The 26,093-nt window shown below is 59.7% G+C and overlaps 2 protein-coding genes across 7 annotated transcripts; one reads left to right on the top strand and one right to left on the bottom strand.

The window, feature by feature from the left end:
• The first annotated feature begins 214 nt into the window (after window positions 1–214).
• On the top strand, window positions 215–26,080 carry OBSL1 (obscurin like cytoskeletal adaptor 1). Of its 5 annotated transcripts, XR_012332970.1 has the most exons (22): window positions 215–1,226; window positions 2,770–3,039; window positions 3,124–3,375; window positions 3,541–3,843; window positions 4,016–4,312; window positions 5,580–5,852; window positions 6,910–7,182; window positions 7,824–8,096; window positions 10,905–11,177; window positions 12,126–12,401; window positions 12,475–12,762; window positions 12,951–13,226; window positions 13,752–14,021; window positions 14,161–14,433; window positions 15,450–15,716; window positions 16,498–16,610; window positions 17,150–17,306; window positions 17,484–17,645; window positions 17,951–18,055; window positions 18,357–18,626; window positions 21,254–22,026; window positions 25,942–26,080. XR_012332970.1 is itself a non-coding variant. In XM_073807208.1 (21 exons), the coding sequence occupies exons 1-21, from the start codon at window positions 215–217 to the stop codon at window positions 21,325–21,327; spliced, it is 5,757 nt and encodes a 1,918-aa protein (XP_073663309.1). In that variant the 3' UTR covers window positions 21,328–22,090. The 5 variants fall into 5 exon arrangements, 4 of the variants coding, with proteins under 4 accessions (XP_073663309.1, XP_033715567.2, XP_073663310.1 ...); XM_073807208.1 differs by lacking the exon at window positions 25,942–26,080 and having other exon boundaries at window positions 21,254–22,090; XM_033859676.2 differs by lacking the exons at window positions 21,254–22,026; window positions 25,942–26,080 and adding an exon at window positions 19,358–19,642.
• Window positions 19,776–25,954, bottom strand: TMEM198 (transmembrane protein 198). Of its 2 annotated transcripts, none has more exons than XM_033859678.2 (6): window positions 25,760–25,954; window positions 25,422–25,641; window positions 24,906–25,110; window positions 22,122–22,697; window positions 20,866–21,068; window positions 19,776–20,511 (listed from the first exon to the last, which is right to left on the bottom strand). In XM_033859678.2, exons 3-6 carry the CDS (start codon window positions 25,069–25,071, stop codon window positions 20,374–20,376), a joined length of 1,083 nt encoding a protein of 360 aa, XP_033715569.1. In that variant the 5' UTR covers window positions 25,072–25,110; window positions 25,422–25,641; window positions 25,760–25,954; the 3' UTR covers window positions 19,776–20,373. The 2 variants fall into 2 exon arrangements, 1 of the variants encoding a protein (XP_033715569.1); XR_012332971.1 differs by adding an exon at window positions 21,823–21,919 and having other exon boundaries at window positions 20,374–20,511; window positions 25,422–25,954.
• Window positions 26,081–26,093: the final 13 nt, after the last annotated feature.

Genomic DNA, 26,093 nt, shown 5'->3' on the forward strand with positions numbered 1-26,093 from the left:
GCTGGGGAGGCAAACAGGAAGGACTGCCCCCTGAGCCCTGGGCCCCGGCCCGGGAATCGCCGCCGCCAGAGCCGCAGCTCCGGGCCGAGGGTAAGGAGGGGAACCGGGAGCGGGCGGCCAGGGGAAAGCTCCGCGAGTCCCGGCGCCCGGTCCCCAAACGCGCCCCGCCTCCCGGGCCCCGCCGCCGCTCCCGGCCTTCCCCCGCGCCGCCGCGATGAAGGCGGGCTCGGGGGACCAGGGGAGCCCCCCGTGCTTCCTGCGCTTCCCGCGGCCCGTGCGGGTGGTAAGTGGCGCCGAGGCCGAGCTCAAGTGCGTGGTGCTGGGGGAGCCGCCGCCCATTGTCGTATGGGAGAAGGGCGGGCAGCAGCTGGCGGCCTCGGAGCGCCTGAGCTTCCCGGCGGACGGCGCCGAGCACGGCCTGCTGCTGAGCGGCGCGCTGCCCACCGACGCGGGGGTCTATGTGTGCCGCGCCCGCAATGCGGCCGGAGAGGCCTACGCGGCGGCCGCCGTCACCGTGCTGGAGCCGCCGGCCCCCGAGCGCGAGCCCCAGCCTGCCGAACGCCCGCGGCCGCCGCCCGGGGCCGGGGAGGGCGCCCCGGTGTTCCTGACGGGGCCCCGGTCCCAGTGGGTGCTGCGGGGGGCGGAGGTGGTGCTGGAGTGCCAGGTGGGGGGCCTCCCCGTGCCAACGCTGTACTGGGAGAAGGACGGGATGGCGCTGGACGAAGTGTGGGACAGTAGCCACTTCTCCCTCGAACCTGGCCGCGCCGAGGGCCGCCCGGGCGCGAGCCTGGCGCTGCGCATCCTGGCGGCGCGGCTGCCCGACTCCGGCGTCTACGTGTGCCACGCCCGCAACGCGCACGGGCACGCGCGGGCCGGCGCGCTGCTGCAAGTGCAGCAGCCCCCCGAGAGCCCGCCGGAGGACCCGGACGAGGCCCCCAACCCCGTGGTGGAGCCGCTCAAGTGCGCGCCCAAGACCTTCTGGGTGAACGAGGGCAAGCACGCCAAGTTCCGCTGCTACGTGATGGGCAAGCCCGAGCCCGAGATCGAATGGCACTGGGAGGGCCACCCGCTGCTCCCTGACCGCCGCCGCCTCATGTACCGCGACCGCGATGGCGGCTTCGTGCTCAAGGTGCTCTACTGCCAGGCCAAGGATCGCGGGCTCTACGTGTGTGCCGCGCGCAACTCGGCGGGCCAGACGCTCAGTGCCGTGCAGCTGCATGTTAAAGGTACCGCGGCGCCCCCGGGCGGCCGGGGCCCTGGGGAGGGGCCTCCAGCGCCCTCCCAGACCCTCCTAACTCCAGCCCCACTCAGTGTCCAGAAGACGGTGGGGAGTAAGGGAGGCTAAGTATTAAAATGCCATTTCCCGCCCACCTCGCAACCCCCAGGGATTCGGATTTAGTAGGTCTGCAGGGTACCTACTCCAGGAACTTCTTAGCAAGCTCCCCAAATGATTCTGAGGCAGATGGTGGAAAACCACTCTTAGATAAAGGGCTTTAAGGAATGATTCATGTACAGACCCAGAGGGACCTACAACTCCTGTAGTTCACTGTTTTTCAACCTCTTTGTTATTTCACCAACCTGTCCCCGGATGGAAATCCCATCTGGGGCCCCAATAAATAAGACAGATAAAAAGATCATTTTGTGGGTGTAAACTTCTAAATCCAAATTTATAACATGTACTTATAAAGTCAGTCAGTGAGAACAAGGGGTCTATTTTATTGAATATACACATTTGAACAACACATAACTGGGTCTAGTCTGTGAGCCCTATGGGGAAGGCCTGGTTGCAGGTGTCACATTGAGAAATTCCTGATTCGCACCAAAGGGAGAAAAAAAAAATGCCCCGCAATTTTTGACTATTCACTCATTAAACTGCTCTCAGGTTTGCAAGAAGAAGAAGGTGAAGGAGAGGAAATTTATATATCAAAGTTGGGTCCCCAACAGTATTTAATAACTGCTTACATTGCTCATAAATAGAAAATTCAGGGAGGGAAAACACCCCAAACTCACACTGGAAGTTAAAGCTCTCCGTAATAGGAGTTCATCACAACTCATGACATTATACCCTCACTAGTTATTACCCAACTTGTTCCCTCAGAGGAAAAAGAGTTGGCAAATCTCCTGACCCCTGCCTGGCACGCAGTGAAGCGTGTGGCACCTGTGCCACAGTGGTGGCCTCTTGGGTACAGTTTGAGGCGCACAAACTGGCCAGGCAGGGCTGAACTCTAACCCCCCGAGGAGAGAAAAGCCCCACGTGATGACACAGCTTCCCAGAGCCGCATGACAAGACAGACGTGCTTCCCCAGCAGCCCAAGTGAGCCCACTGGCCGCTTCCATCATCCTGCTTTCTTTTTGTTAAATGCAGTTTTGAACGTGGTTAAAGTACTTTCAAAACGAAATTCAACTCAGACCTTTGCAGAATTGTGTGTGGTGCCTGTGAAGGGCCCCAGGGAACAATCTGAAAATCACTGATGTGGTCCAAGCCCTTCCATCCCTTTCCCCACTTTACGAGTAAAGAAACTGAGACCCAGGATCATGAAAATGGCCTTGGTCAAGGTGATGTGGCTAGCGAGTGTCAGGGTCAGATGAGAATATGGGTCCCCTGACTTCCCTTCTGGGGGTTTCTCTGATTTCACAATGACTGCTGGCTCTGGGAGAAGAGCAAATGGCCGGAGCTAATGTGGGTTTAGGCAGTAGGTGATGGGAGGAGAGTCTTTCTCCTGGTCGGGCCCTCTCCAGAGCCTTCTCTGGTCTCTCCCTTCTTCACAGAGCCTCGCCTCCGCTTCACGAGGCCCCTGCAGGACGTGGAGGGCCGGGAGCATGGGATTGTGGTGCTGGAGTGTAAAGTCCCCAACTCCCGCATTCCCACGGCCTGGTTCCGCGAGGACCAGCGGCTGCTGCCCTGCCGCAAGTACGAGCAGATCGAGGAGGGCACGGTCCGGCGCCTCATCATCCACAGGCTGAAGGCAGATGACGATGGAGTTTACCTGTGCGAGATGCGCGGCCGGGTGCGCACCGTGGCCAATGTGACAGTCAAAGGTCGGCTGGCCAGTGGGAGGAGGCCGAGACCGAGGCAGGCAGATGCCCAGACCCCGGGCTGACGGACTCCCATCCGTGTCTCAGGGCCCATCCTGAAGCGGCTGCCCCGGAAGCTCGATGTTTTTGAGGGAGAGAACGCGGTGCTGCTGGTGGAGACCCGCGAGGCTGGGGTGGAAGGGCGCTGGAGTCGAGATGGGGAGGACCTGCCGGCCACCTGCCAGAGCAGCTCCGGCCACATGCATGCCCTGGTCCTGCCAGGGGTCACCCGAGAAGATGCTGGCGAGGTCACCTTCAGCCTGGGCAACTCCCGTACCACCACTCTGCTCAGAGTCAAATGTGAGGGCCTGAAAATCCCTAGGCAGCCTCCTCAAGGGCTGGACAGGAGGGTCAGGGCTGGAAGGTGATCAGATGCCACAGTCTGGGTTGGCAAAGTGGACTTAAGGTCAGAGGGCTGTGGGAGGCTGGCGCAGGGCTCGGACGCAAACCCTGCCTTTGTCTCAGGCGTCAAGCACAATCCCCCGGGACCCCCAGTGTTGGCAGAAATGTTCAAGGGCCACAAGAACACGGTCCTGCTGACCTGGAAGCCTCCCGAGCCAGCTCCCGAGACCCCCTTCATCTACCGGCTGGAACGGCAGGAGGTGGGCTCAGAAGACTGGATCCAGTGCTTCAGCATTGAGGAAGCTGGGGCCGTGGAGGTGCCGGGAGACTGTGTGCCCTCCGAGGGCGACTACCGCTTCCGCGTCTGCACCGTCAGCGAACACGGCCGCAGCTCCCATGTCGTGTTCCATGGGTCTGCTCACCTCGGTGAGTCGGTCCCGCCAGCCCAGGCTGACAACCGCTGCACCCCAAGTCACACCCTCCCCATCACCTTCCTCCCTTCCCTGGCCCTCAGTCCCTGTCCTGTTATATGCCTTCTACCTGCCAGTCTCTGCCCTCTGCCCCCTGGTTCTGATGGCCGAACTCTGTCCCATCTCAGTGCCCACAGCTCGCCTGGTGGCCGGTCTGGACGACGTGCAGGTATATGACGGGGAAGATGCCGTCTTCTCCCTCGATCTCTCCACCATCATCCAGGGCACCTGGTTCCTTAATGGGGAAGAGCTCAAGAGTAATGAGCCAGAGGGCCAGGTAGAGCCTGGGGCCCTGCGGTACCGGATGGAGCACAAGGGCCTGCAGCACAGACTCATCCTGCAAGCTGTCAGGCACCAGGACAGCGGGGCCCTGGTTGGCTTCAGCTGCCCAGGTGTGCAGGACTCGGCTGCCCTCACCATCCAAGGTTCGTGCAGGTGGGGACCAGGGTGGGCAGAGAGGGTCAAGACACAGAAGTCCCGTTAGCACAATGAGACAGATGCTATTGCTGCTTCTCACACCTGGGCCAGGAGAGTAAGGGGCATCCATGGTGAGCTAGCTCAGGTAGAGGGCTCAGTGATCCCGAGGTTCAGTTTCAACTCGTGCGCAACATATGGGGGACCCCTGGTTATCCAGCATCATAGCGAAATTCTCTGGGGCACTTTGTGCAGGGTTCTGTCATGTGTGTCATCTCAGAGACACAGACCTCGGCTCCAGGTCCCTGACTGCTTCCTGCCCTATCGCGTAACGGCTGACGCTATCGGAGCAACTCTCTGTGTGCCAGGCACAATCCTACATCGCTTTGTATATGTTAATTAGCACAATCCTCTCAACAGCCCTACAGGATGGGTTCTTTTGTCATCCCGTTTTACAAGTGGGGAAACTGAGGCACAGAGAAGTTCAGTGATTTGCCCAAAGTCACAGAGCTAACGAGTGCTGGTGCTGGATTATGAACCCAGGCGGTCTGGCTTCAGAATCACACTCTGCCACCTGGGGAAAGAGGGCAGGAGAGGGAATGAGGCCTCCCCGAGGACGACAGATCTTGGTGGGGGTCTGAAAGTGCAGGGAACATGCTGGCATTTGCCATTGCACCATTGCTGGAGTTTGTACGGCCAGTCAAGGAATTCCTCAGTGCCCAAGTGCAGGGCCTTGAGGTGGTTAGCTGCCAGCATCCCAAGAGGAGGACAAAGTGAGAAATAACCAGCAACCAGAGCAACGTTTCTAAAGTGCAACCCAGGTTCACTAACATCAGAGTCATGTGGAGGCTGGTCTATAATGCAGATTCCCGGGCCCCTGCACGCTTGGGGGGAGGAGCCTAAGAATCTGCATTTTCAGCAGGCTCCCTGGGAATTCTTATGCACACTAAAACCACTGCTCTTAAGAGTTGGTCTTAAGCCTAAAACTTTTTTTTTTTTTTTTTTTTGTCTGCGCCATGCGGCATGCGGGATTTTAGTTCCCCGACCAGGGACTGAACCCGTGACCCCTGCATTGGGAGCGTGGAGTCTTAACCACTGGACCACCAGGGAAGTCCCAGCCCAAAACTAATTTTTAAAACCAGCAAATGCATCGATGGCAATCATCCAGCCTGATGTGCCCACCCCCCTACCCTGAGCACATACCCTGGAGTGGGGTGTTTATTGGGGTAGCAGAGCACAACTAGGGTGCCGCACATGACCACACCTCTCCCCAAGCAGAGAGCCCGGTGCACATCCTGAGCCCCCAGGACAAGGTGTCGTTGACCTTCACAACCTCGGAGCGGGTGGTACTGACCTGTGAGCTCTCCCGGGTGGACTTCCCAGCGAGCTGGTACAAGGACGGGCAGAAGGTGGAGGAGAGCGAGTCGCTGGTGGTGAAGATGGATGGGCGCAAACACCGCCTGATCATGCCTGAGGCCCAGGTCCAGGACAGTGGCGAGTTTGAGTGCAGAACGGAAGGGGTCTCAGCCTTCTTCAGCGTCTCCGTCCAAGGTCAGGGACCGTGGCGGCCTGGGCTCCCCCCAGCTGAGGCTGACCCTGGGGGCTGTGTGAACCCTGCCCCCCTGGTCTGCCTGCTCGGGGGTCCCTTCCGAAGGGCCCTAGGGGGCAAGGGGACATGTTTGCAGATCACACTGCCCATGCACCACCCTCCAGCACACTTGGCCCCCATGTAGCCTTTGCGGGTGGGAAAGTGGGGGGGCCTCAGTTCAATTAAGGGAAGGGAGGTGGGAGCTAACATTTGTTAGGCACCTACTAGCCAGTTCCTATGCTGTATACTTCAAATGTACACTTGCATTCAGTGTTCACAACTATGTGAGGGGCAGTACATCTCCATTCACAGATGAAGCAGCTGAGGTTTAGAGAGGTAATGCAACTTGCTCACGATCACACGGCAGCAAATACCCTAGCTGGGTTCACACCCAGGACTGCCTATCCCACTGCCCCAGGTGGCCAGGGTCAAAAGGAAGTTTTAGGTGCAGTGGTCCGGAGGCTCTCAGAAGCCAGTACATGTCTGGCTGCTTCGGAACCACCCTGGAAGCCGTAAGTGCATAGGCTCCCCCAGGCCTCCAGAGCCAGAACATCCAGGACAGAGCCTGGAGATCCACTCTGGGAGAACAACTCAGGAACCACTGATCCAGCTCCATCTTCTCACTTTGAGTGGCCCCATTGCCAGAAGGTCCTCTGGCCCCTGCCTGAATGTACCAGTGATAGGGAGCGCTGCCCCACGGTATCACCACTAAATTGTTCCCACCTCTTCCCCGTCCTGCGATCAGCCCTCCGGGGGCTTCCTTGAAAAAACAGCAAGTACGGCCCTGATGTGACCTCCTCTCAGCCTAGACAAAGCCCTCTGTGTCCCCAGCCACCCCCCTCTGATCCCCTGGGAACTCACAGAGCCCTCCAGTGCCATGTGATCTGTCACACCTCACCTGCCACGCCCTCAGTCGTCCGTGTCATTGCCCCAGAGCACCCCACCCCAGCCAAGCAGCCAGTGTGCACTCATGTCTCCTGTTTTGGGGTGTCTGTGTGACCCCATCTCTGCTCCCCCCAGACCCCCCCGTGCACATCCTGGATCCCCGGGAGCACGTGTTCGTGCACGCCATAACCTCCGAGTGCGTCATGCTGACCTGTGAGGTGGACCGGGAGGACGCCCCCGTGCACTGGTACAAGGACGGGCAGGAGGTAGAAGAGAGCGACTTCGTGGTGCTGGAGAACGAGGGGCCCCATCACCGCCTGGTGCTGCCCGCCGCCCAGCCTCCAGATGGGGGCGAGTTCCAGTGCGTCGCTGGGGATGAGCGCGCCTACTTCACCGTGACCATCACAGGTGGGGCTCCAGGCAGTCCACAGGAGGGGGACGGTGTGCCCTGCCCCTGCCTGGGCAGCTGGTACACTCCTGGGCCACTGTTCCCAGCCCCTGCTTCCCTTCCCCTAGCTTTCTCCCCAAACCAGGCTCTGCACCCTGAGGTTCAGTCACCCGCAGAAAATGCATTGTCATAAACACACCAGTCACAGCTACATCAGTCAAAGGAAAGCCTGCCTTCTCTGTTCTGAAGATCTTCCAAGGGGAGCTTTAGGGGTGGCAGTACTACCACAGGGCAGGGTCTAGGGTGGGTGCGCCCAGGCGCTAGAGGGGTCAGAAGGTCTGAGGCCTGCAGGAGACCCCAGCTCCATCTGGGCACCCAACCCTCCTCTCCCCAGTCCTACCCTTCGTATTGTCCCTGTCCCAACCCAGAGAATATAAAGAGTTTCTACAGCCGAGGCTGACACCACAGTCCCCACTGTGCCACCGTGCCCCAACTGTGACTGACTGTCCGAGCAGCTGTGAGCCATGGTCCGAGGGAAGACCCTCTTCTTCAACACACAGCCCACCTTCCCGGAGTAGGGAACAGGCGTGGACCAGGTGGGGCAGCCAGGCACCCCGGCCCCAGCCCCTGACGCCCGGCCACAGCTGTCCCTGTCCTCCAGATGTCTCCTCGTGGATCGTGTATCCCAGCGGCAAGGTGTATGTGGCAGCCGTGCGCCTGGAGCGTGTGGTGCTGACCTGCGAGCTCTGCCGGCCCTGGGCCGAGGTGCGCTGGACCAAGGATGGCGAAGAGGTGGTGGAGAGTCCCGCGCTGCTCCTGCAGAAGGAGGACACCGTCCGCCGCCTGGTGCTGCCCGCCGTCCAGCTGGAGGACTCGGGCGAGTACTTGTGTGAAATCGATGACGAGTCTGCCTCTTTCACCGTCACTGTCACAGGTGTGGGCCCACCCCAGCTGCCCGCGGTCACCAGAGGACAGTCCTGAGCCCTTGCGGGAGCTGGCCACATAGCCCCTAGCTAGCATGTGGGGGAGGGGGGAGGGGGGCTGCAGGTGCATGGACCGGGGGGCCCTGTCCGGAAGACCCCAGGGTCTGTGTTCGAATAAGCAGGCTCCTCCCCGGCGCCCGAGGCCAGGAATAGCTATCCTCCACCGGCTCATTCACTGAGCACTTTCTACGTGTCAGGTACTGGGCCAGGTGCTGCAGGTCACTGGTGCGTATTGCAGACGTGGTCCCTGCTCCCAGCTGCCAGAGAGCTGGGGAGTCAGCCGTTAACCAGGGGTCGCAAACGGGCAGTCCCTAGGGCCCCATACAGCCCACAGATATGTTTTGTTTGGCCTGCAGAGTCTTACCAAAGTCAGGACAGTTCAAATAACAACCCGGAGTTATGCGTCCTCTTGAAAAAGCCGAAGACCCGGCGCCTCTGGTCCCGCTTCCCCCCTTGGCGACGAACAGCTGGCGCTGAGTAGCAGCTGCCCCTGTAACACGGGGCCCACATTCCTCTGTCCCACCCTGCCCGCTGTTCCTTTTTGCTCCCCCCAGACCACTTCAGCCACTGACCTTACCTTACCTGGCCCCCGTGGGCATTTGAGTTTGCGACCCCTGTGTTTAACCAATAAACACGCAAATAAATGTACAGCGACACCTCGTGACAAGTGCTGTGAGGGGTGAGGTCTCAAGAGAGCAGGAGGTCAGGGAGGGCCTCGGGGAAAGTCGGTCGCAGTGCCACCCGGGGCGGGCTCCGGACGGCCACTCAGCAGCTCACAGACGCACGCGCGCACGTCCCTCCGGGAGTGCACAGACTGGCAGGAGAGCCGGGCACATTAGAGGGTCTCAGAGTGAGGGTTGCCGGGTGTCGTGATAGGGTGCAGTGGGTACCCAAAGCTGGGGGCTGCTGACCTGGTTGGCAGGCAGGAAGTGCCTTCGAAGTGGCCATCTGGAGCAGCGGCTGAGTTAGCTAAGTGGGGGTCAGGGTTTGGGCTGAAGGTGGGGGGAGAATGTTCCAATCGGGAAAGCACAGGAGGACTCTGGAAGTGACGGTTCAGTGCCAGAAACTTTGGGACTGCAGCCCACAGCGCCAATCCCAGCGTGTGTGAGGGGGATGGGGAGGGTGGGACCTAGGCAGCTCTGGGCGGCACAGAAGAACCCACTGGCTGCACTGGAGCGACCATCCTGATGCTGGCATCATCTGGTTACCCTGCCCTGTCCCTGCCCTGCCCTAGGAACAATGCTTCAGCCTAGGCTTGAGCTACTTAGGGCCCCCCGACTCCCTGCACCCCAGAAGCACACAAGTCACAAAGCCGAAGAGGCCTTTCTGCACACATTCTGTCCCGTAGTGAATCCCTTCAACCTCTCCCGCCCCAACCCCTGGCCAGACATAATGGCCGCAGACACACACATTCCAGCTCATAACTGGCCTCCCCGCAAAACACCAGATTCTTCGTGAGAGGCTCACACAACACACCTTGTGTGGACCAGGAGAATCAAGTCTGATGCCAAGCTGTGGGCCACAGCTGTGCAGGCACCCCAGCCCCATGGCTGCACCCCATTCTCACTCCACTGCCTCCATCACCTCCCCCACCACTCAGGCAGCCACACTCTGCAATCTACTGGTGGTGCTGGGCCTCAGAAAACCAGCCTGCATCCTGTAGACTCTTAGAATAAGCCCAGTTAGGGAGGAGGCGGAGGCAAGGGCTCAGTGTGCACTGGTGGGCACATCTGCCCTTACACGCCTCTGCAAAGACCTAGACCAGGAAGCTAGCAGTTCCCCAGCCCAGCCACAAGGGGGCCAAATGCTAAAGGAACACAAAAGTGTGTGTCCTGGAGACTTGATTCTGGGAGACCTCCAAGGTACGTGAAAGCATGGGCAGGCCCGGGCTCAGTGCACTGGTCACCACCAATATTGCCATGGCTCCTTTCTGTGAAAGACTGACCACTCCAGAGCAGCTGGAGATGAACTCCTAGAAACAGCATTTAATATCCCTGGGGAAATCTTAGGTGTTGACAACTCATGCACAGATGCAAAATTCATTACTGTTTCCTGCAAGCCTTGGCTTGGAGTCCTTACCACTGCTTGCAGAGTCTGACCCTCCCTTTATCAGATGGTAGTTCTTCCTCCTGCCCTCGAGTAGGTATAGCCAGCTATGACCAGAAGGAAGTTGCTTAATCACACCATGCCTCAGTTGCCTCATCTGGGAAATGGGTATAAAATAATACCTACTCCTTAGGATTGCTACGAGGGTGTAAAGTGCTTATGACTGTTCCTGGAACTCTAGCAAGCTGTATATAAGTACTTGCTATTACAAATCCACCATCCCTTATCCACAATTCTGAAATTTAAAAAAAAAACTGCTCAAAATCAAAAGGCTTTTTGTAAGTTTGGTATTAAAAGCCATTTCAGTAAAATCTGAACTTAACTCTGTGAAGCTATTTGTACTTTTTAAGTAGCCTGCTTAGGGTGAATCTGTATGTTACACTGCAGAAATGTTAATGTGATTGATTATGGGGGGACCACAGTGGGGGCTGAGGGCGGTAGGTGATGTATGATGAACGCACCATTTCTGGAATCGGAAGCATTGTGGATTCTGTAGCACTTCTGGCCCCAGGGATTTCAGAGAACAGATTTCGGGCCTATTATTATCCTTATTACTCTTATGATTGTGGGTGACCGGGACTTCATGCTGCCAGATGGCTCCAGGGAGACTGACGGTGAGTTTGTGACAGGCTGTGGTTGTCCCCACTCTACAGAGCCCCCGGTGCGCATCATACACCCCCGGGACGAGGTGACCTTGGTCGCCGTGAGCTTGGAGTGTGTGGTGCTGATGTGTGAGCTGTCGCGGGAGGACGCCCCCGTGCGCTGGTACAAGGATGGGCTGGAGGTGGAGGAGAGTGAGGCCCTGGTGCTGGAGAGTGATGGGCCCCGCCGCCGCCTGGTGCTGCCTGCTGCCCAGCCCGAGGACGGGGGCGAGTTCGTGTGTGACGCTGGAGACGACTCAGCCTTCTTCACTGTCACTGTCACAGGTGGGCGGTCTCTGGGACACCCTGGGGAGGAAAAGAGGCAGGAGGCTGAGGGACAGACACCCAACCCTGCCAGTTCTTGCACCTTCAGGGTCCCTGACTGCTGCACACGGCTCTCCCCTTGTCCAGCCTCCCCCCTCCCCCAGCCTCCTCATTCTCAGCCATTAGAGAGCCCTGACTTGCCCAAATCATACCAGGACAATGACCAGAGACCTGATGGAGAGAGCCCAGCAACCAGGAGCACGTATTCATTCACTTATTCAACAAATGCTGATGCGCTTGGCACTGTTCTGAATGCTGAGGGATACAGCAGTGAACCAGGGAGAGTTATTCATTCACTTATTCAACCAATGCTGATGTGCTCGGCACTGTTCTGAATGCTGAGGGATACAGCAGTGAACCAAGGAGAGTTATTCATTCACTTATTCAGCAAATGCTGATGTGCTCGGCACTGTTCTGAATGCTGAGGGTTACAGCAGTGAACCAGGGAGAGAAAACCTGTCTTTATGGAGCTTTGCCTTCTCGTGAGAGTGGACAGGCAGCAAATAAGGAAAATAGAGGGGTTTTCAGGTGGTGATCGGAGGCAGAGCAGGCAAAGGGGATAGGAAGTGCGGGTGGGGTAGGGAGGGATGTGCATCGGGGTCAGACAGATGTGGCTGTGAGTGTGGGTCTACCTCTTTTTTTCCCGTGTGACCTAGAGCAAGTCAGTTCTCTATAAAGAGGCTTCAGGTCCTCATCTGTAAAGTGAAGCCAACAATAGGGAATGTCAGGAGTAGCTGAGCAAAGAGCTGCAGTGCGCTTAGCACAACACCTGGCACACGGTGAGTGCCCACGGATTGTAGGTGGCACCGTTCCCGAGAGCTGCCCTGCAAAGGGCTGAGAATCCAGTGGGGAGGCAGGTAGAGGCCTGCTGGCCGAGCCCACTCTCCCCTCTCTCTATCCACCCACCAGCCACTCCAGAGAGGATTGTGCACCCGGCGGCCCGCTCCCTGGACCTGCAGTTCGGGGTTCCAGGGCGCGTGGAGCTGCGCTGCGAGGTGGCCCCGGCTGGGTCCCAGGTGCGCTGGTACAAGGATGGGCTGGAGGTGGACGCATCAGATGCCCTGCAGCTGGGTGCCAAGGGGCCCGCTCGCACCCTGACCCTGCCCCACGCCCAGCCTGAGGACGCCGGGGAGTATGTGTGCGAGACTCGTGATGAAGCCGTCACCTTCAACGTCAGCCTGGCTGGTGGGTGCTCCCGGCCAGCCAAGGTGCGGGAGGTGGGAGCATCACCGAGCTGATACCTCTCCTCTCTGTCCAGAGCCCCCAGTCCAGTTCCTTGCCCCAGAGGCGGCCCCCAGCCCGCTCTGCGTGGCCCCCGGGGAGCCGCTAGTGCTGAGCTGTGAACTGTCCCGGGCTGGCGCCCTCGTCTTCTGGAGCCACAACGGGAGGCCAGTGCAGGAGGGTGAGGGCCTGGAGCTCCAAGCCGAGGGCCCCCGCCGTATCCTCTGCATCCGGGCTGCAGACCCGGTCCACGCCGGCCTCTACACCTGCCAGGCAGGGGCAGCCCCGGGGGCGCCCAGCCTCAGCTTCACCGTCCAAGTGGCTGGTGAGTATAGCCCGGGCAGGAAGCCTGAGAGTCGCACCCCGAAACCCATGAGTCTCCCCCTTCTCTAGCACACCTGGCCCACCCACTGCCCCACTGCTTTCGGTCCCTTTCCCTGTCTTGCCTCCCACTGCCCTCCTCCCAGCCCACGAGCCACTCCCTCCTGGTGACCTCCGGCTCTGAGCCCACAGAGCCCCCCGTGCGGGTGGTGGACCCCGAGGCAGCCCAGACGAGGGTTCGCAGCACACCAGGCGGGGACCTGGAGCTGGTGGTGCACCTCTCCGGGCCGGGAGGCCCTGTGCGCTGGTACAAGGACGGGGAGCGCCTGGCAAGCCAGGGGCGGGTGCAGCTGGAGCAGGACGGGGCAAGGCAGGTGCTGCGGGTGCAGAGGGCCCGGAGCAGGGACGCCGGGGAGTACCTGTGCGACACGCCCCAGGACAGCCGCATCTTCCTCGTCAGCGTGGAAGGTAACAGTGCACCACTCACACCCCAAGGGCCACACGCCTGAACCACTCTGGGCCCCCGCGCCCCGACCCCACCTCTCTGCCTCTGGCTCCAACCCATGCATGCGTGACTATTCCTGGGATGAGGGCTCAGGGCTCCCTTTTCCAGGAACCCTCAAATAATAGGAGGGGCACGGACCAGTGGTTAAAAGCAGGGCTCTGGAGTCAGCGCCACCCACACCAGTTTCCAATCTGGATTCTGACAGTTAAATGAGATAAATTGGGTCCATAGTAAATGACGTACTATTACTAGGGAGTCAGAGAGATGGGTGCCAGGCCAGCATTGGGTGGAAGTGGCTAGGAGTAGCAGGGCGTTGACGTCTTGTCCTTTGAAACACCTCATGGCTGACACACAGTAGGTCCTCAGGAAGGTTCTGTTCAATAACTGGAGGATGAGGGCCTGTTACTGGAGGTGAGGGGATGCAAAGGGGATGAGGAGGAGGGAGGCGGAAAGACCCAGCCCACCTCACTGCCTGACCCCACCCCCAGAACCACCGCCGGTGAAGCTGGTCTCAGAGCTGACACCACTCACTGTCCACGAGGGTGATGATGCCACGTTCCGGTGTGAAGTCTCCCCACCGGACGCCGACGTCACTTGGCTGCACAATGGGGCCATTGTCACCCCAGGGCCCCAGCTAGAGGTGGCCCAGAATGGCTCAAGCCGCATATTGACCGTGCGAGGCTGCCAGCTCGAGGACGCGGGGACCGTGACTGCCCAAGCAGGGGGCACATCCACAAGTGCCCGGCTCCACGTTCGAGGTTTGGTCCTGATGGAGACACAATAGTCTTGTTCCTGAACCTATTCTCCCAGCCCCGGCCATGACAGGGGACAGATCCCTGAGAGGGAGCAGGGGGTCAGCCCACCAGGCTCCACAGCCCCCTCTCTCTTTCTCCCCAGAGACGGAGCTGCTGTTCCTGCGGCGGCTGCAGGACGTGCGGGCAGAGGAAGGCCAGGACGTGTGCCTCGAAGTAGAGACAGGCCGAGTGGGTGCGGCAGGGGCCGTGCGCTGGGTGCGAGGTGGGGCACCCCTACCACCCGACTCCCGCCTGTCCACGGCCCAGGATGGCCACATCTACCGCCTCTTCATCCACGGTGTCGTACTGGCCGACCAGGGCACCTACGGCTGCGAGAGCCACCACGATCGCACCCTGGCCAGGCTCAGCGTGAAGCGTGAGTGCCCCGTCCTCTCCTAACACATCGCCCGCCCCGTGGCACAGTCTCTCCTGGCTGGCCCAGGGCCCCTCAGACCCCCACCAAAGTGCCCCTCGCCACAAGGCAAGTCAGCCCTGGCTGACCCCCAGGAGTGTGACCTGAAGCAGCCTGCCCAAAGCAAAACTCTTCTTTTTCTAATGTTTTCTATTTACCTTAGAAGTCCATGTGGATTTTGCATTCCATTTCGTATGTCCAAGTTGGCTTTGCTATAAACGTAAATATTATACTCCAGAAAGACTTGCCGTGTTTATCCTTCAGTCACCTGCCCCAGGATACATGGGCTCAGCTGAGAAGTAGGGATGGGTGGCAAATAGCACCCACACCCCCAAGATGGTGTGGTATTAACTGTGTGACCTCATGCAAATTACTTACCTCTCTGAGCCAAGTTTTCTTTAAAAAGTGTCTTTGGGAACATTGATTGGGATAATATGAGAAATACCCACAGAGAGCTTGGTAAATGGTTGTTGGTGGTGTGTATACTCTTCTAATTTATTTCATTCATTTAATCACAATAAACCCATGTCTCAATGCTATTAACCTTGTATAGCTGGAGAAACTGAGGCCCAGAGAGGTCAAGCAATTTGCCAAAGGTTACACAGCACACAAACTGTGTGGCAGGGTCCAGTCCTGGTGTGTCTGACTTCAAATTCTGTGCTTCTTCCAGTGTCACAGCACCCCTCACCCAAACTCCTCACCCCCCTAACCACACATCACCCCCTTCATGTATCTCCTCTCCTAACCCTAGTAAGCCCCTCTCTCCACCCAAGTCTGAATGGCTCTGCTCCCTTCTTCCTGCACCCTGGTTCTGAACTTAGTTCTATAAGGCCTTACAAGGTTGGGTATTAGGGGTGGTGCCGGCAGAGCCAAGGTGTATGTGGCAGGCCGGGGGAGGGGGGAGGGGGGGAGGGGGGCCCGAAAGCCCCGCCCAGATTTGGAGCCCTCATCCTCCTTCTTCCCCCATCTCCTCCCACTAGCAAGGCAGCTAAGGGTGCTGCGGCCTCTGGAGGATGTGACCGTCATCGAGGGGGGCAGCGCCACCTTCCAGCTGGAGCTGTCCCAGAAGGATGTGACCGGGGAGTGGGCCCGGGGTGGAGTCCGGCTGCAGCCGGGGACCACATGCCAAATTTACGCAGAGGGCCACGCTCACTGCCTGGTACTCAGTGGCCTGGGCCTGGCCGACTCGGGCTGCATCTCCTTCACTGCGGATGCCCTGCGCTGTGCAGCCAGACTCACTGTGAGAGGTGCGGCCTCTGGAACCGCTGCCTGCCTGCTGACAGCTCTGGGTGTGATTCTACCGATCCCACTACCCGTGTGGCCCCCACTGACCCTGTCCCAGTGTGGCCCTCACTGACCTCCCTGCCAGAGTTTGACTCCCCTGACCCTTTGGCCATGTGTGGCCCCAGTGAGTGCCCTGCCTGAGTGTGTCTCCACCAACCCCCCCGTCCCAATGGACCACTGACTGTGCTGCTGTGAGGTGCTTGTGCCGGTGTGGTGTCTGTCTGCCTGACCATGGCCCTGCTGGCCACTCCGAGTGTGAGCCCACTGACCACGCCTGCCTGCTGCAGCCCCCTCTGCCTGTCTGAGTGTGCCCCTCTCACCACCCAAGTCCCAACAATCCACTGACTATGCCAAAGGGTGACTCCGTTGGCAACTCTGTTTCAGTATCTCCCATTTTTGTTTGCAGCCCTGGTCTGTTCCCCACCGACCACATCTGCTCTAGGGTTCCCCCATTGCTCCTGTGAGCCCATGGTGTCCCCCACTGGCCAGTGTCTCCTGTCCATTCCAGCCAGTGTGGCCCCCACTGACCACGTTTGCCTATGGGTAGCTCCACTGGCATCTCTGCTTCAGTTTCCACTATGCCCCTCTAGCCCCAGCATGTCCCCCCCACTGACCAGCATCCCCTTTGGACCACTTTGTCCCAGCATGCGCTTCACTCACTGGTGGCCTCTGTTGATCACCTTGTCTAAATGTGCCCACCAGTGACCCCTTGTGCCCAATGTGTCTGCCTTCTCCCACTCCCAGAGGCCCCAGTGACCATTGTGCGGGGGCCACAGGACCTAGAAGTGACCGAGGGTGACACAGCTACTTTCGAGTGTGAACTTTCCCAGGCCTTGGCTGATGTCACCTGGGAGAAGGTCAGAGCCCAGCCCCAGCCCAGCCCACCTCGGCATCATAACATCAGTAACAACCCCCAACAGAAATAACTAATACTCACTGAGCCATGCGCCTGGCACTGTGCTAAGATTTACTCTACATTTGATCCTCTAAACCTTACAGCAGCCCTATGAGGCAGGTCTTATTATCTCCATGTTATCTATAAGGAGACTGATGCGCCGTGGGGTGAAGTATTGCCCAGGGGCAGACGTAGAGCCCATATTTGAATCCAGGTTTCCTGGTCCAGAATCCACACGCATGGCTGGTATGAGCAGTACATGACTCTAGGCTTCCCGCGCCCGTGGCTCCGTTCTCAGCCCTAACGTCCCCAAAGGGTGACACCTTCCCAATGAGACTCCTGGCGAGGTCCCGGAAGGCGCAGGACGGCCCTGCTCCACAGCATAAACGTGCCTCGAAACCGCTTGGCACAAACAGAGGGAGCGGCCGCCTACGAGGAGGGCAGGGGCCGTTTGTGCCCAGACGAGCTTTCACCGCGACCCTTTGCAACTCCCGCCCCCAGGACGGGCAACCGCTCACCCCCAGCCCTCGGCTCAGACTCCAGGCCCTCGGCACCCGCCGCCTTCTCCAGCTGCGGCGCTGCGGTCCCTTGGACGCCGGGACCTACAGCTGCGTGGTGGGGATGGCCCGAGCCGGGCCCGTCCACCTGGTGGTTCGCGGTGGGTACCGGGCGCTGCCCGGGCGGGGCACTGCTGTGGGTGCGGGGTCTGCGGACCGGACTTGCCCCGGGGTCCTGCTCTGGGGCGTCTAAGGAGGGGAGCGGGGGGCGAGGGCGGGGCAGGGTACCGCCCCCTCCGCTCCGCCCCGCCCACCTCACGGCCCCGGCTCCGCCCCAGAGCGCAAGGTGTCTGTCCTCTCCGAGCTTCTGTCGGTGCGCGCCCGCGAAGGCGACGGAGCCACGTTCGAGTGCACCGTGTCGGAGGTCGAGCCAACCGGGAGCTGGGAGCTCGGAGGCCGCCCGCTGAGACCCGGAGGCCGCGTCCGCATCCGACAGGAAGGTCTGACCGACTTTCTACCCGCTCTGGCCCCTTGCTGCCCCGCCCTACCAGGATAAGTCCCACCTCCAGGCCAAATGGGCCCCGCCCCACGGCCCAAGGAGCAGTCTCTCGATCTCTCCCTGGCCCCCAGCTCTGAGCCCTCGGTCCTGGACCTGCCCTCTTACCCCTCGGCATCTCAATTCCGCCCCGCCCAGCGCACATTTACCGCTTCCGAACCGACCCGGGGACCTACTCTGGCCCCACCCTCATCCCCGAACCCTCCCCAGAGGCGGCTCCGGCCTCACTAGCGCCCCCTTCACCCCCAGGGAAGAAACACATTCTGGTGCTGAGCGTGCTGCGCGCGGAGGACACTGGTGAGGTCCGCTTCCAGGCGGGACCCGCCCAGTCCGTGGCTCAGCTGGAGGTGGAGGGTAAGCAACTGGGGCATGGACGACCTGGAGTGAACACTGTCTACCCCTGGAACTGGCAAGCTGGCGGCTGGTCCGAGGAACCCTACCTTCCCCACCCCTTCCTCCCGGGGCTCTCCGGGGGCGGATCACAGAGAGCAGTGTATTTCCTGGGGAGCAGGAGACTTTGGGTTGAGGGTAGAGAGAAACGGGGTGGTGGCATAGAGGTCTAAGACCAGGAGTGGAGGCCACAGCGGGAGGGAAGATACGTCTCTCCTCCTGGGACCCAGCGTGTCCCTATTAAGCCCTCATCCTCCACCCCCAGCATTGCCTCTCCAGATATGCCGCCGCCCCCCTCGCCAGAAGACAGTTCTGGTCGGCCGCCGGGCGGTGCTGGAGGTGACTGTGTCCCGCTCGGGGGGCCAAGTGTGCTGGTTGCGGGAGGGGGTCGCGCTGTGCCCGGGAGACAAGTACGAGCTGCGCAGTCATGGCCACACCCACAGCCTGGTCATCCATGACGTGCGACCTGAGGACCAGGGCACCTACTGCTGCCAGGCCGGCCAGGACAGCGCCCACACACGGCTGCTGGTAGAGGGTGAGTAAAGCCGACGGGGCAGAGGTCAGAAAGGCAGGTCGGCTGGCCAGGGGTCTCCTAGGAGCTGGTGGGCTGAGACACACCTCCTGCAGATTTTCCAAGACTTGGGACGGCAAGCTGGTTCTGAGATGTGTTGGAGGTGTGGAATGGGGAGGCGGGAGTTCACAGCCAGGGCTGAGGAGAGGAGGGAGTCCCGTGTTCTCAACAGGAACCACTTGGTTCAGGGCAGCTGTTTCCACCTTTCTACACCCCTTCCTGTCCGAGCTTCTCCTTACTCCCTCCTGCCTCTGGACCATGTTCGTCTCTCCTGAATGCCCCATTTGTACCCAAGTTCCTCTCCTTCCCACCTACCAGCCCCTGGTCTGTGCCCCCCCGCCTGTCCCTCACCCTCTCCTGCTCTCTGCCCAGCTGGCTCCTGCCCATCTCAGCAAGCTGCGCTCCGCCTGGGCAGAGGGCTTCTGCTAGTCCCATTTCTTTCCTCTTCCACTTAGGAGGTGCCCCCCTCTCCACCTGAACTCCTGTGTTCCCTTCAGGTGCCTACTTTCCCCACCTCTGACTGGCCACCCTCACTTTCCTGCCCCCACAGACAGCCCTGACAGAGGCCTAGAAAGGGTGGTTCAGAGGGTGAGGGCCCAGCTCTTGCTGTGTGGGTGCCCAGGCTCTGCCAGGGGAGAGGATTGTGGTGCCCACTGTCTCCCCAGCCCCACTCGCAGTCATTCCTCCGCAGGTAGCTAGGAGGACCGAACCAGGCCAGGCGGGTGCCCTCGGACAGCTTGGAAGGCGCATGCCCTTACCCTGGGAAGGGGTGGGGAGGGAGGGGAACCAGAGGTGTTGGGAGACAATAAAAGTGGTGCAGCCCCTTTCCTGGCTCTCTGTGTGACGTGGGAGGGCAGAACTTGCCTGGAGCCCCTGTGTAGTGAGTGACACAGGGGACCAAGGGCTGCAGTGCTTCCATCTTGGCCCATGGAAGTACCAGCCACCAAAGACCACCACTCCTGGCAGAAGCCTCACAGTTTGGCACGTTTATAAAAGATGTCAAACAGGGTGGGGTGGGGGGGAGACAGAAGCATGAGGTGTCCAGGGTGGCATGACCGACACCAGACATGCACCGTGCATTGAAGCCCCTCCCCCAGCCCCCTGCCCTGACCCAGCCCAGAGCAGCACCCGCCCACCCCCATTCCCTGCCACTGCCCTCAGGCTGGTGGCTTGCAGAGGACAGGGGACCAGGGTGAGGGCTGCTGCAGTTTGCCCCATGGACAAAGACAAGAAGTCTTAGATGAGTCTGGCTGAGAGGTGGAGGCGATGGGGGAGGAAGGTAGACCTCCTCCACTTAGACATGCAGGAGAGTAGCCCATGGGACCCCAGGAGTGGGAGAGGAGGCAGGGCCACCCTCGGAGAAGCCCTACCAGTCAGAAATCTAAGGCAGGGGTCCCAGTGTCCTCTCCAAGCCCACCCCTCCACGCACGCACACACAGGCGACACACTCACAACCCTGAGCACACCCCAGCGGGGCTCACACTCGCGTCCCTCAGGAGCCCCTCGGGAGCTTGGGAGGAGGCTCTCCCCTCAGGCCAGGCAGCCTGAGATAGGTCCTCCCTTCTGGCAGCCAGGCCATCCCTCTCCGGGGTGGGGAAGGAGACAGCCAAAGGCCACAGGGCCAGGTGGGCTGAGTCATGGCCCAGCGGGCCTCCCCAAGCTGGCAGAGCTGGTGACCGATGAGTGTAGGCGGGCAGGAGCAGAGAGACTGCTATACCCGCATGGGGGGCCCAGAGCAGGCCGTCAGCGGTCCCCGGGACCCGTACTCATAGTCCGCATCTGTGGGCGAGGCCATGAAGGAGCTCAGCGAGCTCCCTGTCTGCCGGTCCCGGAAGCTCTGGATGTAGCTCTGTGGGAGAGTAAACACAGGTGTGAGAGTGCCGCTGCAGACCCCTGCCCTGAAAGCCACCCAGGCAGACATGCTCAGCCTGCACTGTCACGAGCCTGAGACGTGTCATGGTCTGCTGTCGGCCTAGGACCTCACCACACCCAGAGTCCACAGCACTGAGATGCTGCCCCCTACTATACCTCATTAAAACTCACGCTCAGGACACCTCTCCCCAACCCATCAGGCTCCCAGTACAGGGGTTCCGATGGGTGGACAAGTGCTAGGCCTTCTAGACAGTGACCATCCCCTGGGGAAGGCCCAGTCCTGCTTGGACAGAGTCTACAACACTCCCTTCTCCCCACTCGGGGTGCTCACCGGGGAGAGGATGTCTCCGTTGAAGCGTTTGATGGGCACTGGCCTGCGCCGATAAGCAGGGTCAGGGGGCCCAGGCCTTGGAGGAGCCCGGGGGCCTCTAGCGGGAGGCCTTGGGGGTCTCTTCTTGCGCCGCTTCTCCTTGCGCTCTTCCTGCTGCCGAATCCTCATCAGCTGCACACGACGGCGCTGCCGGCTGATGACCACTGTGAAGGGGTGGGCGGAGCAGGGTCTCAGAGGCCCACGTGCCTCATCTCGCCCAAGCCTCCCTGTCCCTTCTAACCTGAGGGCTCCAGGCTCCCAGATTCCCCTCATCCGAAACCTCCCCTCCTTTACTTTCCTGGTGTCCCACCTCCCAGATGGGACTTCCCACAGTTCTTTTCTTCCAAAGGTCTTCATGGAAGATTCCTAGACTCTAGGTGCCTGCTTCCCAGCTGCTACCCCTCTCCCAGTCTGGAGCCATAGGTGACTCACCTAGACCAGCCATCATCATCTCTCGACTGGACAACTAAGCTGCCTCCTCCATGGTTCCCCTTCTGTGCTTGCCTTCCCTGATGCTTTCTACACTCAGCAGCCAGAATGAGCATCCCAAATGCTAAATTAGATTATATCCTCCCTCCTTTAAACCTCCAGTGGCATCTCACCACCCATCTAATGAAATCCAGAGTCCTCATCACGGCCCACGGCACCCACACAATCGGCATCCCTCACCCACCACTCCCGCCTGACTTCCTCAACAGGCCAAGCTCATTCCCCTCGCCCTTGCTATTCCCTCTTCTCGAGCTCTTTGCATGGCTGGCCCCTTATCCTTCAGGTCTCTGCTTAAATGTCACCTCTTCCAAGTGACCTTCCTTGGCCACCCTGTCTGTATTTCACATTACTCTGCACGTCTCTTTCATAGCACTCCACACAATGGGAATTATCTTGTTAACTTGCGTGTCTAGTGTCTGTCTCCCCCACCCTGAATGCAACCCCATCAGGGCAGGGGCCTCTTCTGTTTTGTCTCCGTTGCATCCCCAGTGCCTGGAATGGGCTTGGCGCAGAGCCGCTGCTCCATCTGTTGTTGTGGCAGGAATGGTGGCACTGAAGCTCCCGTCCCGGCACTGAAGCTCCCAGAGCCAGAGCCGGTCAGCTCTCTAACTCAGCTGAGGCCTTCCGCTGCTGGTGTGTACAGCTCCTTCCCCCATGCACCGTCGCTCAGACCCACCCCCCTCAAGCACCCATTTCTCTCACACCCACCCTGGCCTGTGCCTCCTCACCTTCCGTGTGGGAGTCCCGCTCGGCGGTCACCCGCCACTGCACCAGAACGCCCATCAGGCTGAGCAGGGGCCAAAGTGCCAGCAGGGCCCAGCTCCGCCAGCAGAGGGGGGGCACGGGGGCGGCCCGCAGACGCTCCACTGCGTAGCGCCCCAGCAGCAGCAGCTCGGCAAAGTAGTCGGCAGCCGTGGCGATGAGCGCGGCACCCGTCACGGCGGTGGCCAGGGTGGTGAGCGGGCGGGGCCAGCGCAGCGTGAGCAGGGCGCAGAGCAGGCCGCCCCCCAGCAGCAGCCCCAGGGGGCCCCAAACAGAGCCTGGCTGGTAGTAGGGCGCGGAGCCCAGTAGGGCGGCGGCGGCGAGCAGTAGGCCGAGCAGCAGCCCTACCAGGAAGAGGCCCACGCTGCGCACCAGCATGGCCACCAGCCCGCAGAGCAGCCCGATGCCCAGCGCGATGCCTGCACTCGCCCCGGCACTCAGCTGCGTCTCCAGCACCCGCTCTCGGTAGCACAGCAGGAAGATGACCACCGAGCCAAACAGCAACCCAGTGAGGAAGAGTACTGCCTTGAAGCAGCGGTAACCTGGAAGCGAACAGCGGCTAGTGAGAGACCAAAATGAGGTCACTGGGTTGGAGGTAGGAGGTCAGAGGGGTCAAGGACAAGGAATCCCAGGGGAACCAGAGGCAGGACAGTAAGATCAGAGAACTGGGGGTCATTGGGGTCCTGAGGGCGGCAGTGAAGGGACCACTGGGGTCAAGGAAGATCAGAGAAACAGGTCATCGGGAGTCACTGGGAAAACAGACAGTCATTGAGATGAGTGTTGGATTTTTGAGATAGAAATAGATCACTGGAGTCAAGAGTGACTCAGTAATAGGGTCATTGGGGTCTTTGGGATCATAGAGGTCAGAGAGAGAGGCCACTGGGGTCACAGTGGATCAGCAGTAGAGTCACTGGGCTCCTTAGAGAGAGATTGTTCAGAGCCATGAGGTATTTGGAAGTCAGAAAGAACTTGAGAGGTGAGGTCACACGGGTTCAGAAAGATGGGGTCTTTTCAGGTCAGGGGAATTGACAGATGTGGAATCACTGAGAGTATGAAACGGTTTCTGAGCGAGGGTAATATTGAAGCCAGAGAAATGGAATCACTGAAATCGTGGTGGGGGCAAACAGACAATGGGGTCATAGGGATTCCCCTATGTTAGGAGTAATAGAGGGAGTCAGAGGGATGGAAGGTAATGAGATAGCTGGGGGGTAATTAGGGGTCACTGGGCCTTACAAGGAGTCATAGGGGGTCAGAGAGGATTATCGGGGGAAATAGTGGTTGTGGTGTTTCAGAAAAATGGAGGTTATAGGGCCATTAGGCCCATTAAGGGTACCTGGAAGTGTGAGGGACTTGTAGATCCTGGAAAGCTGAGAAGATGGAAGTCAGAGATGGGGGTCAAAGGGTCAGGGAGAGCCAAAGAGAAAGGTCATAATGAGAAGAGTCCGTTCTAAGAATGAGGGGAAGCATTGGAGTCCAGGAGGTTCTGGGGTTGGAAAGAGGAGTAGGGCATGCACAAGGGCTCAAAGAGTCCAAGAGCCCGAGAATGGGAGCCTCCAAGAAGGGTAGGTTGTCAGGGAAGCCCAGGAGAGGGAATGGCAGGCTGCACTGAGCAACTGTGGAGGGAGTGGGTAGGAATAGTGGAGGGGGCGAGGTGACACAGACTCCTTGGAGACCCAGAATGTGTCCTGAACCCTTAGAGGGGCTCTTCCCCCTGCCCACTCTGCAGTTGTTTGGTCCAGAGTCTGGGGGTGGAAGTGGAGGGACCATCTGGCTCCCATCCCTGCCTACTATCCAGCCATTCTAGGGGGAGATGTAAAGGCTGCCGAGCACAAGTCCTGCCCCACTTCTGCTCAACCTGGAACGCAGACCTCCAAGCCTCCTTTTCACTTCATCCAGTCACCTATAATGCCCTGCCTGGAGGCGTTCCTTGGATGCCCAGCCCATAAAGCTCTCTTTTACCTGAAGTTCTGTACCTCTTGCTGTAGAGTCACTGGGCACTTACTCCACTAGACCATCTGGCACCTTGGTGCAAATTATAAAAGAGTTGTGCCTTCCTCTAGGCAAAACAGCCTTGTGCCGAGGTCTAGAGTTTGGCAAGTAGAGCATGGGCTGGATTTCAGCCCCCAGTTGCCTTTCCAAGTGAACTCCCTTGTGCGTCCTGGACACACAGCAGCCCCAATTACTGGAGGCTGACTCGTACACACATCTCCATGTGTGTGACTCTGATATGTATCATTTAGCTTCCTCTAATATGTATCACAGATGTGAATGTTCCAGAAGTCTCTTCTTCATCAGACAATATGCCCTGTGGTAAGGGACCATGTTAACTCACCCTCCTAAACGTTTTCAATGCCTACCTAGCACAGTGACCTAAACACATCTTCACCACAATAGCTATTATTTATTGAGTGCTTACTAATTCTCACAGCGCCCCCGCCCCCCGTGTGAGACAAATATCTTTGTTCCCACTGTTCAGATGAGAAAACTGAGGCTTAGAAAGTTCAATGTGCCCAAGGCATCATAATTAGTAAAGTGCAGAACCCGGTTCAAATTCAAGCATGCCTAATTCAAAACCCTGTGTTCTCTAGGATCTACAGTCTAAATTATCTACAAACGTGTGGGATGAAAAAAAGAGAAACGAAACATAGTTCATGGTAGTGCTAAAGTTCTAAAGAAGGTTTGGGGTGCCTCAGGAAAATAACTTGAGGAAACGGTGGGGGGCCCGAGTGAGGAATGAGATGGGGTCTCACCGAAGAAGCAGTAGACGACTCCAAACAGACAGCACATGATGCAGACGAGGGCTGGCAGTGCCTGGTACCTGCGCTCCAGGGGCTGTTCGCAGGGTGCACCCCAGAAGGCATCATCTGGCTCGGGGGGCAGCAGCTGGAACCGAAGTGTCGCCGCAGTGCCCGGCATAGTGCTGGGAACAGTAGGGAGTCACCCTCCCACGTCAGCCTGACAGAGAGGAAGTTGGGGTCAAGGAGGAGTCCTGGGTCTCCACCAGGATGAGGGTGAGAGTAGGAGTGGAGAACTAGGGAAGGACACAGTGGACAAAGGAGTGGTGCACACATCACACAGCTCTGGAAGCATCCCTGAAGTAAGGGACAAAAGACAAAGGGGGGAAAGTGCCTGGCTAGAGGGAGCTGGGATGAAGAAGTTAAAAGGGGGACGGGGTTGGGGGGAGATGAGGGCAGTGTGCTGCCGGTGAGGAGGCAGCCAGGAGACTGGTCTGTGGGCGGCTAAATCTGGGATTGTCCAAGATCTACCTGGGCTGGAGGCGACCTGAGCTTCTGAGCGAAGGAGGCTCTCCGGCCGGGGTTGCCGGGCGCCAGAGGCTCCAGCTGACTGGTGTCCGGTAAAAGTCCGCGGTGAGGAGAAGGGGGCTGCTGAGCCGGACGGACCGGTCCCTGCGCGGCGGCGACGCCGCTCCGCCTCCGACACCGGCTGGCACTCCAGTCCCGCGACGTCCGGGCACTTAGGCTGGGCCTGGGGAAGGGAAAGGAGCAGGAGCAGGGGCTCGGGCTGCCCCAGAGCCGCGGCCCCATGCCCTGAGCCCGCCCGCGGCCTTTGGTGCTGATGGACAGCTCCGGCCTCTGCTCCTTACGTCACTCAGGGCGCACCATCCAGGCAGGGGCGGGCTGCTTCTGACGTCACACAGGACGCACCAACCACGCCGGGGGGAGGTAGGAGACTCCGCCCCCGACGTCTGCCTCTCCCGCACTGAGGAGGGGGCACTTCCGGGGGTCCTTCCCCTTTAACCTCCCCCTTCTCCTCCCTCTCCGGTAGCCGGAGCCCGAGACCCCACCCCGGGGGCGGGGCCCTCCCAGTGACACGTCGGACAGCGGCGGCCTCGGCTGAGGCTCCCGCGCCCAGCGCCGGGACCCGCGCGGTACCGAGCGGCGGCTGGAGGGCGATCGGAACGAGGCGCAGGAGATTCG

The sequence above is a fragment of the Tursiops truncatus genome, chromosome 7 (assembly GCF_011762595.2).
Source record: "Tursiops truncatus isolate mTurTru1 chromosome 7, mTurTru1.mat.Y, whole genome shotgun sequence".
Lineage (NCBI taxonomy): Eukaryota > Metazoa > Chordata > Mammalia > Artiodactyla > Delphinidae > Tursiops > Tursiops truncatus.

Coding starts and splice junctions, on each gene's coding strand:
- OBSL1 (XM_033859676.2), top strand. CDS start 215: ATGAAGGCGGGCTCGGGGGACCAGGGGAGCCCCCCGTGCTTCCTGCGC. Junction 14,022..14,160: donor TGCCCGGCTCCACGTTCGAG/GTTTGGTCCTGA, acceptor CTTTCTCCCCAG/AGACGGAGCTGCTGTTCCTG. Junction 18,056..18,356: donor GGCTCAGCTGGAGGTGGAGG/GTAAGCAACTGG, acceptor CTCCACCCCCAG/CATTGCCTCTCCAGATATGC.
- TMEM198 (XM_033859678.2), bottom strand. CDS start 25,071: ATGCCGGGCACTGCGGCGACACTTCGGTTCCAGCTGCTGCCCCCCGAG. Junction 22,698..24,905: donor AGTCGTCTACTGCTTCTTCG/GTGAGACCCCAT, acceptor GTTCGCTTCCAG/GTTACCGCTGCTTCAAGGCA. Junction 20,512..20,865: donor ACGGAGACATCCTCTCCCCG/GTGAGCACCCCG, acceptor ACTCTCCCACAG/AGCTACATCCAGAGCTTCCG.